At 33.9% G+C, this 18250-nt stretch overlaps 1 protein-coding gene across 11 annotated transcripts in view; it reads left to right on the top strand.

Annotated features, from left to right (window-relative positions):
* Positions 1–18250, top strand: part of CEP170 (centrosomal protein 170) — a 127554-nt gene that overhangs the window by 74867 nt on the left and 34437 nt on the right. For all 11 annotated transcript variants that reach the window (XM_017531934.1, XM_017531935.2, XM_017531936.2 and 8 more), the window contains 3 exons: positions 6954–7103; positions 8872–8998; positions 12496–14328. In XM_017531934.1, the coding sequence (XP_017387423.1) occupies positions 6954–7103; positions 8872–8998; positions 12496–14328 (2110 nt within the window). The remainder of the gene's footprint in view (positions 1–6953; positions 7104–8871; positions 8999–12495; positions 14329–18250) is intronic.

Consider the following 18250-nt stretch of genomic DNA (forward strand, 5'->3'; position numbering starts at 1 on the left):
TGATAACAGAGTCAGTATTTTTATTTTTGACGGAGCAATTATATATATATATATATATATATATATATATATATATATATATATATTTTTTTTTTTTTTAAATTTGTATCAGGAGAGTTTTACTTTTGGTTTCTCTGATCAGTTCTCCTCAACCTTTCCTGACATCTGCTGTCTCCTTCCTAGGTATAAGAAACCCTCTTCTGCTATGTTAATTTCCAAAACTTTACGAGGGAGCCCTCACCTTTTATTCAGTCAGAAGCCTAACATAGTATGTTTGCCCTCATTTTCCTTTCTCTACTGTTGTAAGAAATTCTATTTCTTTTCCCCTTTGAAGAACTTTCCACTTACTGTGCCCTCAATCTAATACGCTCCTCCTTGTGTTTTTGGTGTGCCTAGCTTCTCAAAATTCATTTTGTTTATTACTTCCATATTTTTAATTGTGGAAATATATATAACAAAATTTTATTTAACATAAAATATATATATAACATAAAATTTAACATGAAATATGTATAATAAAATTTTCTTAGCAGTTTTAAAGTGCAGAGTTTAGTGATATTAAATACGTTTATGATGTTGTGCAACCATCACCAACATCCATCTCTATAACTTTTGTCTTGTAAGGGAAACTTTGTACTCATCTTATAATTCACTTTGAAGTGGCTTTTACTGGCCACTCTATTTAAAGTAGCTCTGTCATTCACTTCTTGTATCTCTCCATCAGATTACCATGTTCTGTTTTCTTTATAGAACTCACTTCCATCTGGTTTACCTTCTGTTTGTCCACTCTAAGACAATGTTATTTGTCTTNTCTCTCCATCAGATTACCATGTTCTGTTTTCTTTATAGAACTCACTTCCATCTGGTTTACCTTCTGTTTGTCCACTCTAAGACAATGTTATTTGTGTTCACATCTGTATGCTTTGTGTCTGGAACAGTGCCTGGCATGTAATAGATACTCAATAAATATCTTCTGAATGAATGAATTAGAAAAATTTGTGACATTCTTTTTCATCTGTTAGTATTTGTATATGATTCATTGTATATTGGCTAATTTATTTCAATGAATGTATAGATTGATGAAATCCAGCCAGGCCCCCACAAAGAAATTTTTCTACATTTTTGTGTGCAGAAACTAGTTTATATCTTGATTCCAAAATAACTTGTTAAAACATATAGTTTAAAACCTTGTATATATCATAAGCTTAGCTTTGTAATATTAAACATGAAAGCTGCAAAGATAGATAGACAGATAGATAGTCTCAGAAGAAAAAGAAATATATAAATTTCAGGAGAGATGCCTTGATAAATAGACTAGACTTACCTTTGAGTCCCTAGCAATACCTACCCTACAGCTTCCAGCTGGAAAATCTGCTTTGCAAGGAAAGGGGAATATGATTATTGATGAATAGCCAGATTATAGGGACTGTAAGAGGGAATGCATGACAGGGAAATGGACCATAAGGAGTAGAGAAATTGGACATTATAATTATAGAGGCATTAGGTACGATCCAAGTGTAATTTGGAGATATGAAAGAATGAATAGAGAAAGATGTAGGAAGTAATGGAAGGGAAGAGATTATAGATGTAAGACCTGTAAGGAATGGGGAGAATCAAGGACACAAGGTAGATTGAGAGGGAAGACAAAGATTTAAGAGCATGTTTTCACCAGAAAGAGGAGCAAAGGAAGAAGATAGAGTCCCATTTAAAGAAAGTATGAGGTAAAATTCACATAATATAAAATGGACCCTTTTAGCCACTTAAAAGGTATAATTCCGTGGCTTTTAGTACATTCACAATGTCATGCCACCGTCAGCTCTATCTTAATTTCAGGGCATTTCCATCACTCCAAAACAACATCTCAGATCTATTAAGCAACCATTACCCATTCCTTCCTCTCTCAGCCTCTTGACAGCCACTAATCTGCTTTTTCTCTCTATGGATTTGCTTATTCTGGACATTTTATAGAAATGGAATCATACTATGTGTGGCCTTTTGTGACCAGCTACTTTCGCTTGAAATAATGTTTTCAAGGTTCATCCCTGTTGTAACGTCTTTCAGTGCCTCATTCCTTTGTATGGCTGAATAAATACCTCATTGTTTGCGTAAACCATCCACAGACGGATATTTGTGTTGTTTGTTCCTTCGGCTGTTGTGAATAACACTGCTATGAATGTGCATGTACATATATTTATTTGTGTAACAGAATAAGTTATAAAATGTCTCTCCTGACCCCCTTTCTGAGCTCTTCTAATAATTTGGTCTGACTTTTAAAAGTTGATTAAAAATATGTGATAAAAATGGCAGGGCTAAATATTCAGAATAATTTATTCCATTGAATTTTAAGGGATTTTTCTTTTTAAAAGTAAAGTTAGATTTTCATGGAAAATTACAAAAATAAATTCTGCTCTTAAAACATCCTGATTTAGTTCCTTGACACTAGTGGCTAGAATTCTGCATAATTCTTTTTTTTTTTTTTGAGACGGAGTTTCACTCTTGTTACCCAGGCTGGAGTGCAATGGCGCGATCTCGGCTCACCACAACCTCCGTCTCCTGGGTTCAGGCAATTCTCCTGCCTCAGCCTCCTGAGTAGCTGGGATTACAGGCATGCGCCACCATGCCCAGCTAATTTTTTGTATTTTTAGTAGAGATGGGGTTTGACCATGTTGACCAGGATGGTCTCGATCTCTTGACCTCGTGATCCACCCACCGCGGCCTCCCAAAGTGCTGGGATTACAGGCTTGAGCCACCGCGCCCGGCCTGCATAATTCTTAAAGTAATTTTGTGTCAAATTATTTTCATGGGCTTTGAGAACCTCTGCTATTGATTTGATCTAACAGACCCTGCTCTCCTTACCCAAGAAGTCTTTGCTTATTGAGGAGAGAGATGTTCTGGTTATCTGAGGTTGAAACTTAAGTACATTTTTACTTGGCCATGTGATTGATATACTAATACAATACTGTTTTTCAGTTGTTACTTTAAGATTGTAGAAGTTAGGTATTTAATCTGCCATTATATTTCTCATTTCTGTGGGAAGAATTCTGAATTCCAATTGATTCGGATATTTTTTAAACTAATAAATTAGCATATTGCTATTGAATTATCATTTTGCTCTATATTGCATACTATATTTTTATGCCTACATCTTACCCCATGGCCCTTCTCTTCCTTCACAATGGTGTCTACTTTCTGTCACAATCAGCAGGCTTCCTGTATCTGATGTTACTAAATACAAATTTTGACCTCTCTACAAACATTGAATAGATGGGATGTTTATCCCCACAAAAGTTGACCTTGTATCCTTCATCCTCACCATTCTGGTTTCAGAATTGGACACTGTGGACTTTCTTAGCACAGACTGAGCTTTTAAATAATAATGACTATGATCATAATATGCTAGTGAAAAAAATTAGAGTCAAACTTTTCATAGGTTTGGTTTGTATTGTATTACTTTGTTATCTGGAGAATGTTTAGTCTCTTTTAAAACTAAAATTTAAAAATAGAGTTTGTTTCTTACGGATATTTGGTTTTAGCTACAGAACAGTCCTGCATGGTTCTTTCAGCTTACATTCTGTTCTTTTTTTAAGCTCCTTTATGAGACCTAACCTCCTCAAAAGCATACAGATTTTTGTAATCCCCTATAGGGGGCTAGACAAGTAGCCTGTGGATAGTAAGTGCCATTCCCCAGTAACAGGTTGTTAAAATTGTTTACAGTAGCCACTGAGCTTTGGATGTGAAATCCCAAAGTGAAACACCAAATATCATCCGTATGTATTCAGAAGAAAAGATTGTTGCATGATTGTTGGAGTGGGATAGGGAGGGGAGGTACTGCTTCTTACCTCAAGCCTAGAGACCACAGGGTAGGGGTCACGGCCCACTCCACAAATAGAGGTGTATCTACTTGGATAAAGGGAACTGTAGGATAGAACATGTGAAAGCCACTTCCTACCCCCAGTACAAATGAGTTGTCTTTAAACATCTGCTGGGCCCAGACAGCTCTGCGTGCAAGTGCAAGTTCACAAAGACATTTTCTGTTCCTGTCCTATTTCACCTTCCTTTGTTCCTGTTCTGGAAGAATTAGAAACTGACTGGCGAACTTGGGGTGCAAGCTTCTATTAGAGAGGAAGTATAAAAATTAGGTATCTCATCTCCTTCCCCACTGTGGACTTCTAGCCTACAGAAGCTCCTCGCTGAATGAGAGACCTGGCTTTTGTACTATCTCATATTTGGGATTTTGATTGAGAGCAGATCAGTGTGAGGAAGGGAAGAGAATCATGAGCCTAGAGCTCACATTTGAAATACCTTTGAGCCTTCCAGTAGGTGGGGTGACTGGTGAGCAACCAACTATAGTTAGTAACTGAAGTGAAGCCTTGGATGTTCCTAGGTGAAATCCCCTAGGAACAGAATAGAATGAAAGGTGAAAAAACCTAGCATACTGGGTTTTGATTTTGAGGAGCTCTCAAGTTCTGTACAATTATTAGCTCTTCTGTCAGATTGTAGGTACCTTTTAGAAGTATGAAAAGTACACTAGCTTTAAGTATATAGACAGTATAAACTTTGTATTTTTATTTTCATACAAAAGTTGTCGCAATTGGATGTTTTTCTACTTTGACATAGAAACGAGTAGATGTGGATTTCAATCTGGACTGGTAGTCATTGCTGTCATTAATTTTTCAAAACACTCTCAAAACAGATATGAAATTGGAAGGCTTCTGTCTCTATACTGTAATAGTTCAGGCCCTACCACTGGTTTCGAGAAGAAATAATTGTTATTTACTTAATAATGTATGTATAGCTGTCTCTTATGCTTTAAAAGGAATCTGTCAGATGTCATCCAAGTATTTTTTGTCTAACTGCAGCTCCCCTTCCTCACAGGATTAGTTCTTCGTGTGTTTTTGTTGTCATTTCAAAGTGGTGTCAGAAGTGATTTAGAGAGGTTCATGAGATTTTATTTGAAACTGCTCGTTCGTGCTTAGATGTTTGAGGAAATCAAGTTTTTAATGTGGATAAGAATTAAATATTAATAAATCAGAAAATCACTTAAGGTAATGTCTAAATTACATGTCAAAGAGATACAAAAATGCAAGTTGATATGGTTATTTTTACTTTCAAACGAGTTAGAGTTTCCTTAGTAATTATAAAATAAGGGAATAAACTTCAGTAACATTAGAGTTTAATGACTTGAGTTAGGAATTATTAATTTTTTAAAGACAGACACAATTAACTTGAATAGCTATAATTTGCTTTCTCTACAAATGGGGGCTAAAGGTAGAGGACACAGGTAATACTCTGGGTTTTTCACTGCTGTTAAACTTAACTCTAATATTAAGTAAAATGAAGCAGTTTTTGTTTTTTCCCTTCTGTACACTGTGCTTCCATGTTTTAAAATTCACACTTGATTTAAAATTAACAATATATAATTTGCCCTTGAAGCAAAGATAATTTAAATATTGTGGAGTTCAAGAGAAAATTAAATCATAATTCTTGACAACTATAATGTTAGAATTAAATATGAAGTAATAAGGCCATCTAGTGGTAAAATTTTCAAGTTTTAGTGAATGAGAAAGTACAATATCTGTTTCACTAAATAGGAACATTAGAACTTTCTGTATAGCTGTACTATAAGACCATTGAAACTTAATATCTAGAAAATAGTTTAGCCTGAGGTAGTTTCCCCTTATAGTAAATGAAGGCTATCTGGTTATATCCTAAAGATCGTATCTGCAAATTGCTCATTCAAAGACATGATGTTTTTCTAGATTGTAATAATCAGAGCCGCAAACAGTAACTATAAAGATTAAAAATTGGGAACAAAGTAGAGACTTAATAGCAGAATAGAATGTTAAAATTTATACACCTAAAACTTTTCCAATCTATTCTGCAACATCCAGGGCCTGTTATTTGCCAGGAAATGAGTAAAACTCGGGTCCCGCCCATTAAAAAAAGCAAACATACGATTGTTTTTGTCTTTGTATTTAGAACTTTTCAAAAGTGTTGAACATTGACATCTTGCTTTTTGAAATAGTTAATCCGACTAAATAGGCCTGGAGCTTGTATTTCAAACAAAGGTTTTTAAGTGGTTGTTAGGCAAATACAGTTTGAGAATTATGCTATCCAATATGTCACAATTATACAATAAAATGGCATCTTAGAAAATTATGTGTATGAATTTAACACAGATATGTGAATGTTAAACATTTGCTTGGGAAGGAAAGATAAAATGAGCCACATGTTTAGAGCTTTTCAACAGGTATCACAAAAATAATAGAGCAAAGAAACAAGCTGAAAACAAACTGAAGAGATACTATTTTTTTTTGTAACTCTTTGCATTATTATAGTGTTTAACGTTACTAAATCCTTTTTTTTTTTTTTTAGAAACAGGGTCTCACTGTGTTACCCAGGCTGGAGTTCAGTGGCGCAATCTCAGCTCACTGTAACCCGCCTCCTGGGTTCAAGCTATTTTCTTGCCTCAGCCTTCCAAGTAGCTGGGACTGCAGGTGTACAGCACCACACTCAGCTAATTTTTGTATTTTTAGTAGAGACAAGGTTTCACCGTGTTGGCCAGGCTGGTCTGAAACTCCTGACCTTAGGTGATCTGCCTGCCTCGGCCTTGGCCTCCCAAAGTGCTGGGATTATAGGTGTGTGCCGCCGCACCTGGACTGTTAAGTCTTTTAACAAATGAAATATGTCTTGAATATTTCTTTTTTTAATCAAACAAGACATTTGCTAAATGTTAAAAAAGGATAGTTACTTTCACATAAGCTGTGACTGCCTACTTTCCTTTCCAGCTGTCATAATTGGCTGTTACTGTCATTCAGGTTTTCCTTAGTTTTGAAATTAACTGTTAAAATTAATTCAGAATATATATATATATTTTTACCTCTGACGTTAATTACATTTTATCTTTTGCTCAGACTCTTCACTTTCATTTATAAAATAATTTTTCCCTCTAGGTGTTTGGAGTAGATGACAATCAGGATTATAATAGGCCTGTTATCAATGAAAAACATAAAGATCTGATAAAAGATTGGGCTCTCAGTTCTGCTGCTGCAGTAATGGAAGAAAGAAAACCACTGACTGCATCTGGATTTCACCACTCAGAGGTATACATCTCTTCTGTGTACCTATTTGTATGCATAAAGTATAAGTTCTCCCTGTCCCCCACCCATGCTGAGACGGAGTTTCGCTTTATTGCCCAGGTTGGAGTGCAATGGCACAATCTCAGCTCACTGCAGCCTCTGCCTCCGGGATCAAGTGATTCTCCTGCCTCAGCCTCCCAAGTAGCTGGGATTACAGGCATGCAGCACCATGCCCAGCTAATTTTTTATTTTCAATAGAGACGGAGTTTCGCCATGTTAGCCAGGCTGGTTTCGAACTCCTGACCTCAAATGATCCACTGCCTCAGCCTCCTAAAGTGCTGGGATTACAGGAGTGAGCCACTACACCTGGCCTGAATTCGTATCATCTGTAAATGACATTATTTTAAGCAATCAGTGTATCTCCTTGTAAAATGCTTCTAAAAACTAACTTATTACAAATTTATTTTCTAATGAAAGCCTAAAGCAATTTTTCAGTAATTCAACTTTAGTTTTTATTAGATTTTAAAAATACTCTTTTGTTGATGAGGAAAATATTACCTTTCAATAAGCAGTTAATGAGCTGTATACTCATCGTTCTGACTGGCATTATAAGATAAGACAAGAAACATATGCTGCTTATACTTTCTTGGGAAGTATATGTTTCCTGTATATCATACCAAGAAACATGTACCTGGGTACTTCTGATAGATACGATTTATATACCACAGTAAGTGTAAATACAGTATAGCCCAGGATATAATTAGAATAATATGAAATTAATTAAGGATTGCTTGGTTAAGATAGTTACAGAGTCAGTATGTGTAGTAGAGCTAGAAAGGCCTCACTCAGCTGCCATTTTTAGTTCAGAGCTTTTGAATCAGTCACTTCTGTCTTATCTTCTGTTTTCTCATCTACACAAATGGCATTTTTGATAAAATCTATTTGTAGAGAACTTTATGAAGTATGTAAAGCATCCAGCATAGTACTTGCCTGAGATTTATGCACTTAACAAATGCTTTTTACCTTTATCGAAATGATACTAGAAATTCATGCCACATTGTTGTGTCAAAAAGAAATGTAAAAAAAAAAAAAAGAAAACTAAGAAGTATTATTTATTCAGATAATAAGAGCTAACATTCAATGGAAGCTTTCGTTCTCTGACTCATTATGCTATAGTGTCTCTCAGGAATGAGCTAATTTGTAATATACAAATATAAATTAATATAAAATACAAATCGAAGAAAATCTAAAGGTATAAATAAATATAAATTAAATGTTACATTTGTATGAAGTATAAATAAGATTTTTTTTTTTTTACATACAGGTAAATAGACCCATGTGTTTGTTTATTAATGTTAAAATTGGCCTTGTGATCCACCCACCTCGGCCTCCCAAAGTGCTTGAATTAAAGGCATGAGCCACTGCGCCCGGCCCAAATCTGACACTTTTAATAAAATCTAGTTCAAAATAAAGTTTTTGTCATAGCTTTCCACTCCCTACTTGTCATTACGGTTTTCATATGAAGCCTTGGCTTGTCTTGGATTTTCATTGAGAGATGTCATTTTTAGTGACTTAGATTTTTTTGTTTTTTTGTTTTTTTTTTTTTTCAGAGAAAATCTTTATTTTCTAGAGAATTTTTATTTTATGTAAGAGAAAATTTAATAATTGATATAGCAAGGTGAGGTTTATTTATGGGTTTGTATGATAAGTTAATGTGACTAAATGAAGCTCTTGCTCATGAGACTCCAGTATGACCAGGCTGCATTACTTTCTTATTTTTCTCCTCCTTTAGGAAGGCACATCTTCATCGGGAAGCAAACGTTGGGTTTCACAGTGGGCTAGTTTGGCTGCTAATCATACAAGGCATGATCAAGAAGAAAGGATAATGGATTTTTCTGCACCTCTTCCTTTAGAGAATGGTATTCTTTCTCTTTCTCCCTTTCATTCTTTTTCCCTTTTTTCTTCTCCTTCTCCATTTCTCTCTCTTTCTCTCTTACTGTTTCCTTCTTTGCTTTTTTGTGAATCATATATCAGTTGTTATTATAAAAGACAAGCCAAATCTATATAGTAAAAAGTAAGTTAAACCTTAATAAACATATTCACATAATCTCATGCTGATATATGAATTTTTTAATAAATTAAAAGCAGGTTTTTATTAGACATTTTATATTTTGAGGGATTTTAAGCAGGGGAAAAATTGAGTGATAAAACTTTTTAAAGAGACTTTGTGGACTTCATAAGTCAGAACTTCCTAAGGACAGACAGATGGACAGACACCAGCTTGGATTTGATAGTTCATTCCAAGGCACTTTTCCTTTTAGTTGTAAATTTCTGCTGTTGAAAATAAGAATGATTTTTAAATGTTGTGTTTTTACTTTTAAATGAAAATTCTTCCTACTCTTTCTGATATGCTGATTTTGACCAATGCAGCTATCATTAAAGTATAATCTTAACTGAAGATAAGGAAATAATTTGTAAATGAAGCATATATATGTGTGTATATATATTACTTATATAGATTAAGCATATACATATTTCATACATATAAATTAAAAGTTAAAAATAAGGTGAAGATAGGTCTAAACAATTTTATTCATAAATAAAACAGATATTGAGTGCCTTCTTTATGTCATACGTTTAATGAAAAGGAATAATCTTACAAATCTATGTAGTCTGATTTTTATTACCTTTTATATTTTCGTGAACAGAAATATAAAGGCTTTTTAGACAAAATGAAATCATATGCCTCCAAGGATTTCATTATTTGTTCATTAGTTTCCTAATTAAAAATAAGCCCCTGAAAGGGGGATGAGGAGATGATGGTCAAAAGGTGCAAAATCTGAGTTAGGAGGAAGAAGCTTTTTTTTTTCCCCTCAGGTCTATTGCACAGCATGGTGAATATAGTTAATAATATAGTATTGTACATTTCAAAACTGCTAAGAGTAAATTTTAGATGTTCTTACCACAAAAAATGTTAACTGTTCGAGTTGATGCATATGCTAACTAGCTTGATTTAATTATTTCACATTGTACTTACAGTCATCATTTGGTACACCATAAATATCTACAATTATAAATTGTCAACTTACAATAAAAAATTTAAAAACTTACCCAAGTTGAAAAATAAATACTCATTTATAGTTAAAAACGAAAAGACCTTCAGTGAAATTTTGTAGCTGGATTTTATCTGTTATCTTAATTTTGTTCTTGATGAAAATGGAAATTTGTTTTGTCTCAGGCTTGTGGCACCCCAAAAATCTGTTTTAAGAATTTTGTAAGTATTAGAAGTATTTGAGGAAGTTACATAGCATTGTACTAGAAAAGCTACATCGTTTATTTATGTTAGAATCTAGAAGTAATTGACAGTATTACCAGAAATTCTTTGGAGGGAAGAAAATCATTTGTTTCATATAAATTATGTTTAGGAAACAAACCAGACAGAAGGCTAGATAAATTTACCAAAAAATCTATTATGAAGTCATTTACTATTATCTGAGAAAAGCAGAATTCTACCCTTGTTATAAAAAATAATAGACCGCTTAGCTTTCATAGTTTCATTTCTGTTTTATCATATTCTAAATGAATTTATTTAAATAAGCTGGTAAACCCATTTAAATCCTAAAATGTTTTTGTTAAACATATTGAATATATATTAAGAGCAGGGCAGTATGAGAAATACTAGAAAAATACAAAAGGGTAAAGTAGCATTACATTTTAAATGTTTCAGTTAGCACTAAGGAGATAAGACATATGAAAGAAGAAACAAAATAAGATATAACATGATTAATGACTAAATGAAAGTTAAATATCAGTTCAGTAAGTATTTTCCTCCATCATAACCATTGTATTGATATGATATTTAAAAACTAAACTTTTAAGATTATAAAGAGAAAAAAAAGACCCAGAGAAGCTATATCTAGTATCTTTTCTCCATTTATCCCTAAAAGATTAGGAAGCTTTATATGTTAATTTACATTTCCCTGAAAAGATGTTTCCCTTTTCTCAGAAATACTTTCCATTTTTAACAGTCAAGAAAATTCTTAAATGTTCTTAAATTCTCTCATGGAAAAATCAAAATATATATTTTCTCATTGGCTTCTACTTACTTGATAAAAAAGAAAGGGACTGTGTATTTCCATATGTGGGCTTAATAGCCAGAAGACTATAATTTAAAAATCCCTCAATTTATAAAATTTTCCCATGTTCTAACTATGAAAAGTCTGCTATTTTATAATTTTAAAAATTCTTTAAATCAGCTATAGATTATTTTTAAAATCTTGTTAAAGTTCTGTATTTTTAATTTTACTTAAATCCAAAATTGTTTTTCTTCAAGTGGATACTAATGCTTTTTAAAAACTAGGTATGTTGTTCTTCTCTACTATGTAATTGAAAATATAGAAAATAAACAATGTTTATTAGACATTCTCTGTATAAATCTGTAATTGTTAGATTCTGGTTTTTTGAGCAAACCTCAAGGATGGAAAGTTACAAAAGTGAGAATGAGCACAGAGAACTTTCCTTCTATAAAATGCATTAAGAGGAAAGAATAGCAATATATTTAAGTTTAAGATCAGAATGACCCTTATATACCATTATGACTGTAGTTAATAACAATGCATTGTATATTTGAAACAGCTGAAAGTAGATCTTAAATGTTCTCACCACAAGAAAGATAAGTATGTAAGGTAATAGATACGTTAATTAGCTTGACATAGCCATTGCATAATGGCATACATCTATCAAAACATCATGTTGTATGCCACAAATATGTATAATTTAGTCAGTAAATAGAAAATATATGAAAGATCAGATGACTCTTCTTTTTATCTCATGCAATTGTCCTTCCTAACTCCTCTAGGAATTGCTTATTTGTGCAGCTTGAAATTGTACTTACTTTTTAAACTACTTAGTCACAGTGTTAGCTCATTTGCTTTTTATACTTAAGTCATTTTTAACTTACATCTCAAAGTCTAATGTAATATTGCGGGCCCTCTGTATGCATAGGTTTTGTAATAGTGGGTTTTGCATCTGAATTCAACTGAGGATTGAAAATATTTGGGAGGGGAAAAAGGAGTGATTACATCTCTACTGAACATGTACAGACTTTTTTGTTTGTTTATTCACTAAGCAATACAGTATAACAACTATTTACAGTAAAGTTTTTACATTGTATTTGGTATTATAAGTAATCTAGAGATGGTTTAAAGTATATGGGAGGGTGTGAGTAGGTTATATACAAATACTACATCACTTTCTATAGGATACTCAAGCATACTTGGAATTTGGTATCCTGGGAGAAGAAGGGATCTGGAACCAGTTTTTGTGGACACTGACAGACAACTGTATGATACTCCTGCTCCTTTTATTTTTATCTTTTGTCTTAATTAGTTGCTTCTTTGTGTTTTTTATTTTATAGAGACAGAGATCAGTGAGTCTGGCATGACAGTGAGAAGTACTGGCTCTGCAACTTCCTTGACTAGCCAGGGAGAGAGAAGGAGACGAACTCTTCCCCAGCTTCCAAATGAAGAAAAGTGTCTTGAGAGCCCCAGAGCAAAGGTTATAACACAGAGGTCAGAGATAGGAGAAAAACAGGACACAGAACTTCAGGAGAAAGAAACACCTACACAGGTATACCAGAAAGATAAACAAGATACTGACAGACCTTTGAGTAAAATGAACAGGGCAGTGAATGGAGAGACTCTCAAAACTGGTGGAGATAATAAAACCCTACTTCACTTGGGTAGCTCTGTTCCCGGAAAGGAGAAAAATGAAACTGATAAGGAAGCTTCTTTGGTAAAGCAGACATTAGCAAAACTTCAACAGCAAGAACAAAGGGAGGAGGCTCAGTGGACACCTACTAAATTGTCTTCCAAAACTGTTTCAGGTCAGACAGATAAATGTAGGGAAGAATCTTTTAAACAAGAATCACAACCTCCAGAAAAAATTTCAGGACATTCTACAAGCAAAGGAGAAAGAGTAGCACAAAGTGAGAGCAAGAGAAGAAAAGCCGAGGAAATTCTGAAAACTCAGACTCCAAAGGGAGGAGACAAGAAGGAATCCTCCAAGTCATTAGTGCGACAAGGGAGCTTCACTATAGAAAAGCCCAGCTCAAACATACCCATAGAACTTATCCCCCATATAAATAAACAGAATACTTCTACTCCTTCTTCTTTAGCATTAACATCTGCAAGTAGGATACGGGAAAGAAGTGAGTGTTTGGAACCTGATTCTAGTATGGACACAACCCTTATTCTAAAAGACACAGAAGCAGTAATGGCTTTTCTAGAAGCTAAACTACGTGAAGATAATAAAACTGATGAAGGACCAGATACTCCCAGTTATAATAGAGACAATTCTATTTCACCAGAATCTGATGTAGATACAGCTAGTACAATCAGTCTGGTTACTGGAGAAACTGAGAGAAAGTCTACCCAAAAGCGAAAGAGTTTCACTAGCCTCTATAAAGATAGGTGTTCCACAGGTTCTCCTTCCAAAGATGTTACAAAAGCATCATCTTCGGGTGCTAGGGAAAAAATTGAAAAGAAAACAAAAAGTCGTTCCACAGATGTGGGTTCAAGAGCAGATGGTCGTAAATTTGTTCAATCTAGTGGGAGAATAAGACAGCCTTCAGTGGACTTAACAGATGATGACCAAACCTCCAGTGTACCTCATTCTGCTATCTCTGATATTATGTCATCTGATCAAGAAACTTATTCTTGTAAACCTCATGCTCGGACTCCACTTACCTCAGCTGATGAGCATGTACATTCCAAACTGGAAGGAAGTAAAGGAATGAAATCTAAGACTTCTCCTGTAGTACCTGGTTCATCCAGTAAATCCACCACTCTTCCAAGGCCACGACCTACCAGGACTTCCCTCTTGCGCAGAGCACGACTTGGTGAAGCTTCAGACAGTGAACTTGCCGATGCTGACAAAGCTTCTGTGGCTTCTGAAGTATCCACAACAAGTTCTACATCAAAACCTCCCACAGGAAGGCGCAACATCTCTCGGATTGATTTATTGGCTCAGCCTCGTAGAACACGACTTGGCTCACTGTCAGCTCGTAGTGACTCTGAAGCAACAATTTCTAGAAGTAGTGCCTCTTCGAGGACCGCAGAAGCCATCATTAGAAGTGGAGCCAGATTAGTACCATCAGATAAATTTTCTCCTAGAATTAGAGCTAACAGTATCTCTCGACTCTCAGACTCCAAGGTCAAAAGTATGACCTCAGCTCATGGCTCTGCTTCAGGTAAATTGGATCCAGATTTCTAATAGCATTAGCATGTTGTATATTTTGGGGTACCTTTTTTTAAAAAATTAAGTTTCTAGTTGTCTTCCCAAGATACTCATTCAAAAGAAAAGTTATGATATACAGGGGTTTTTTTCTATGAAATAATTTTATTTAGCATAGTAATAGAAAAGTCAGAAGTTATATATACTTCCAATTAAAGTCCTGGGGCAAAATAGTGATTTCAAAAATTAGGAATTCATTGAGCAGATTTAGCAGTTTTAATTTTCCAGTTGGTGATATATTTGGATTTGTGTGTCAAAATTAGATTATCTGGAATTATCTGGTTTAAATAATAGGAATTAACATTGTGCTTCTAAAAGCATGTATTTAACCTTTAAATATCCTTACACAATTCAAAGCGGTTAAGAACTTGAAGAAAAGCAGTATATGCTTTATTATTCCTTTCAGAGTTAAGTGAAATAATCAATATTTTGTTCTTTTTTTTTTCTTACCTATTTTGAAATGTCTCTCATCCTTTACCTATATTTTTTAAAGTTAAATCTGTTTATAGTTGGAGCAGGTGAAAACTAATCCTTAATTTATTTCAGTGGAAGAAGATGGATTCCTGGGGAATCACTCAGCATATACTGGCCAAAACGAGCTATAGAAATTTTACTGGTTATAAGCATTATCTCACAAAGTGCTGTTATATCATTTAACTCTAGTAATTAGGTGTAATTGAATATAATAACTACAAAAACTACTTACTCTCCACCAGAATTTAACTACTATCATTATATTTGTTTGCTTATATACTTGGTATTCAGAGCTGAAGCCATTGAGATACGTGTGTGACCAAAGAGTGATGAGGTGGATATTTGTTTGTATCCTGTAAGCATGCTCTCATTACTTCATAATGAGCTTCATATGAGGGTGTGGCTGAAAAGGCCAATGTAGGAGAGCATCTGTTATAACAGACTTGAAGATGGGTGATTATTTTCAGTCAGCAGACATCTAAGTGAGCCCTAAGTCTTAAGAGTGGAGGGGAAGTTGATGTGAAATCTCATCTTTTTATTTTTGATTGGTTTACATCTACCACACTGTATCCTACGAGACCCAAAAGGAACGGTACTTTGCATACGATACTTTTTTACCTTTCTTCCTCTTTTTACTGCTGTTTTCCTCCACTCCGTTCACCTGTCTCTCTTTGCTGGTCAGTGGGTTTGGTAATGATGGTCACTGTCTTTGGTAGGAATGGATGTAGGCTGAAGCCAGATAACATATAATCATGATTCCTATAAAACATAGACATCATTTTCCTTATTACCTCAGTCTTCATTTCCATACTTGAAGCTTTGGCTGGCGGTTCACAAATTTATTGCCAAATATTTTTAACCTAACCACTGTATTTTGGTTGATTTTTATTCTGTTGTTGCTTATAGCTCTAACTCTTCAATTCACATTTCTATACTGTATTTCCTGATGAAATTCTCCTGCTATCCTCCTTGTTTTATCACCTCATCTCCATTTAAGTACATTAAGATATGTATATATTCTCCTGTCTTAACGTAATTTATATGCTACCAAGTAGCTTGTAGTACCTCTTAACACGTGATGTGACTTTATTCCTCGATATTTAGGACAAGGCTTGAGATGCAGGCTAAATATGATTACTTCAGCAAGTCTAAGAAACAACTGCAAGTTGCTATTATAAAGATAAATTTCATTTCTGCTGCTTTGAATACAGAACTTGATAAATGTTCAATTTTCTGTGTCCAAAAAGAACCTTGAATTGTGTATGAAATTCCCTAGGACAAATTGAGGTATATGATTTTGGTCTTTTCATACTTAATAGCAGTATATTAAATAATTAGAATCATGGAATTTTAGAGTTAGGAGGGTTATTCCCTTGAGAGAACTGAGGCCAAGAGAAGAAATAACCTGCCTTGTGCACATGGCTGTAGCAGGTGCAGAATGAGAATTTTGTCATGCCCAGCCTGTTTTTCGACCATATTTATTCTAGCTCTAAGAAATAATTTAGTGTTTACTTGTGTGCAAGCTTCCAGAAGACAGAATCTACTGGATTATTATCAGGAGCATATGCAAGGTCAATGTACAATATAAAGGTTTTGGTATCGTTTACTAAAATCTTTGCAGTTCTGATGTTTTACCCAGTTTGTATTCTTTATTCCACCTTATGAGCTTAAAGCCACATTGTAATCTAGGGTTATATTTTCAGATTCTCTCAAGATGCCCATAGTATTACATCTTATCTGGACAGTGGTCAGGATCTTTCATTCAGTGGAAACATACTATAATAGCTGTATGGAGAAGGTAGTCAGACAGACAAACAAACATACCTCTTTGATTTTGCTAATTTAGGTGCCTTCGATATTATGACATTTCTGTTTAAGATAATGATAACATTTTGAATAGGAAAAGAAAAGAAAAATCTTATCTTTTGAAACATGATTTAAAAGAATGTTAAATCATGCTAATCAGTGTTGCTGTGCACAGTATAAATTTTCGAGACCTTGGAAATATGAAGGTAGCACCTGTGATATTGTCCCAATTACATATGTAAAAATAGTTCTGTAATGTTTCAAATTCCATATTTTAGATTGTGCCTTTAAAATACTTTTAGGCCAGCACAGTGTTTGTGTTTCATGCCTGTAATCCCAGTATTTTAGGGGAGGCCAAAGTTGGAGGATTGCTTGAGCCCAGAAGTTCAAGTCTGCAGCAGTGAGCTGTGGTCACACTACTACATTCCAGCCTGGGACACAGTGAGACCCTGTCTCTATTTTAAAAAAAAAAAAAAAAAAAAGTGGTTTTTGGTTTTTTTTTTTTAAAGAAATATGTGTGATAAAAACAGAAGATTGGAAATCTCAGATTTAGCAATATTAAGAGAAGAGTTCTGTTTCTCTGATGTAATTTGCTTCTAGGAGTTTAACTAGTTCCCCCCCCAAAAAAAAATTCCTTCAATGATTCTTTAGTATCAAGTTGTAACTGAAATATCCAGATTTATTTTTGCAAGCTAGATTTAAATTTAAAGACCTTGAATCATCAAAATAAAACACTTGGTTTTCATTGTGTTTTAAGTGCACATTTTAGAAAATAAAAACATTTGTTAATATCCTTATTTTTTTTAGACTGTTTGCTTTCCCTTTTTAATTCTAATCTTCAAAATTTGTAGACAGTAGAAATTAAATGTTGGAAATGCATTGCTTAAATTAACTCTTTCTCCAGGTTAAAGGCCAAAACAGAGCATTGTCAGTTTTTTTTCCCCAAGTGATCTTATTGCTGAATGCTCAGAAATATACATGCAAAAGATATTTGTGGTAATTTTCCACTAAAATATTCTGATGTAGTATGAAGATGCAATGTGTGTTCGCTGAAGTGTGTGTGCAAAATCTGTACTTGTGTGTTTTAATGCCAACAAAGAAATTGGAACACTCACAGAAATATGATACAACTCTTTTTTTCATTTTTAATTCTCTAGACATCACGGATGTTAGTATGTTTTTGTAGTGAATGTAGTAGGTTAGTACTACAACACAAGAAGGAATGTTGCCCATTTTATAATGAAAATAAATTTTGTAATGAATGCTGTAGCTCTAGCTACAAGATAAATTAAGCCCATCTTGGAACTTTCATTTTAATGTATATGCTGTCTAGGCCTTTACTAACCAATAAGTTTCTTAGAGATTGGCATTTCCAACACCTATAATATGAATTTCAATTTAATGATCTATTATCATTAAATGGCTTATTAATACCAACCTGTCAAATGAGCCTAATAATATACTAATAAAATCAAATTTATTTTTATAAATTGTTACTTAAGCCAAATAAAATTCAAGAGAAAGAAATAAAGTTTTTCTTCAGCACAGATAGACATCAGAAAAACTATCATTACATGAGAAATTTAGGATGTCTTTGA

The sequence above is a fragment of the Cebus imitator genome, unplaced genomic scaffold, assembly GCF_001604975.1.
Source record: "Cebus imitator isolate Cc_AM_T3 unplaced genomic scaffold, Cebus_imitator-1.0 Scaffold75, whole genome shotgun sequence".
Classification (NCBI taxonomy): Eukaryota; Metazoa; Chordata; class Mammalia; order Primates; family Cebidae; genus Cebus; species Cebus imitator.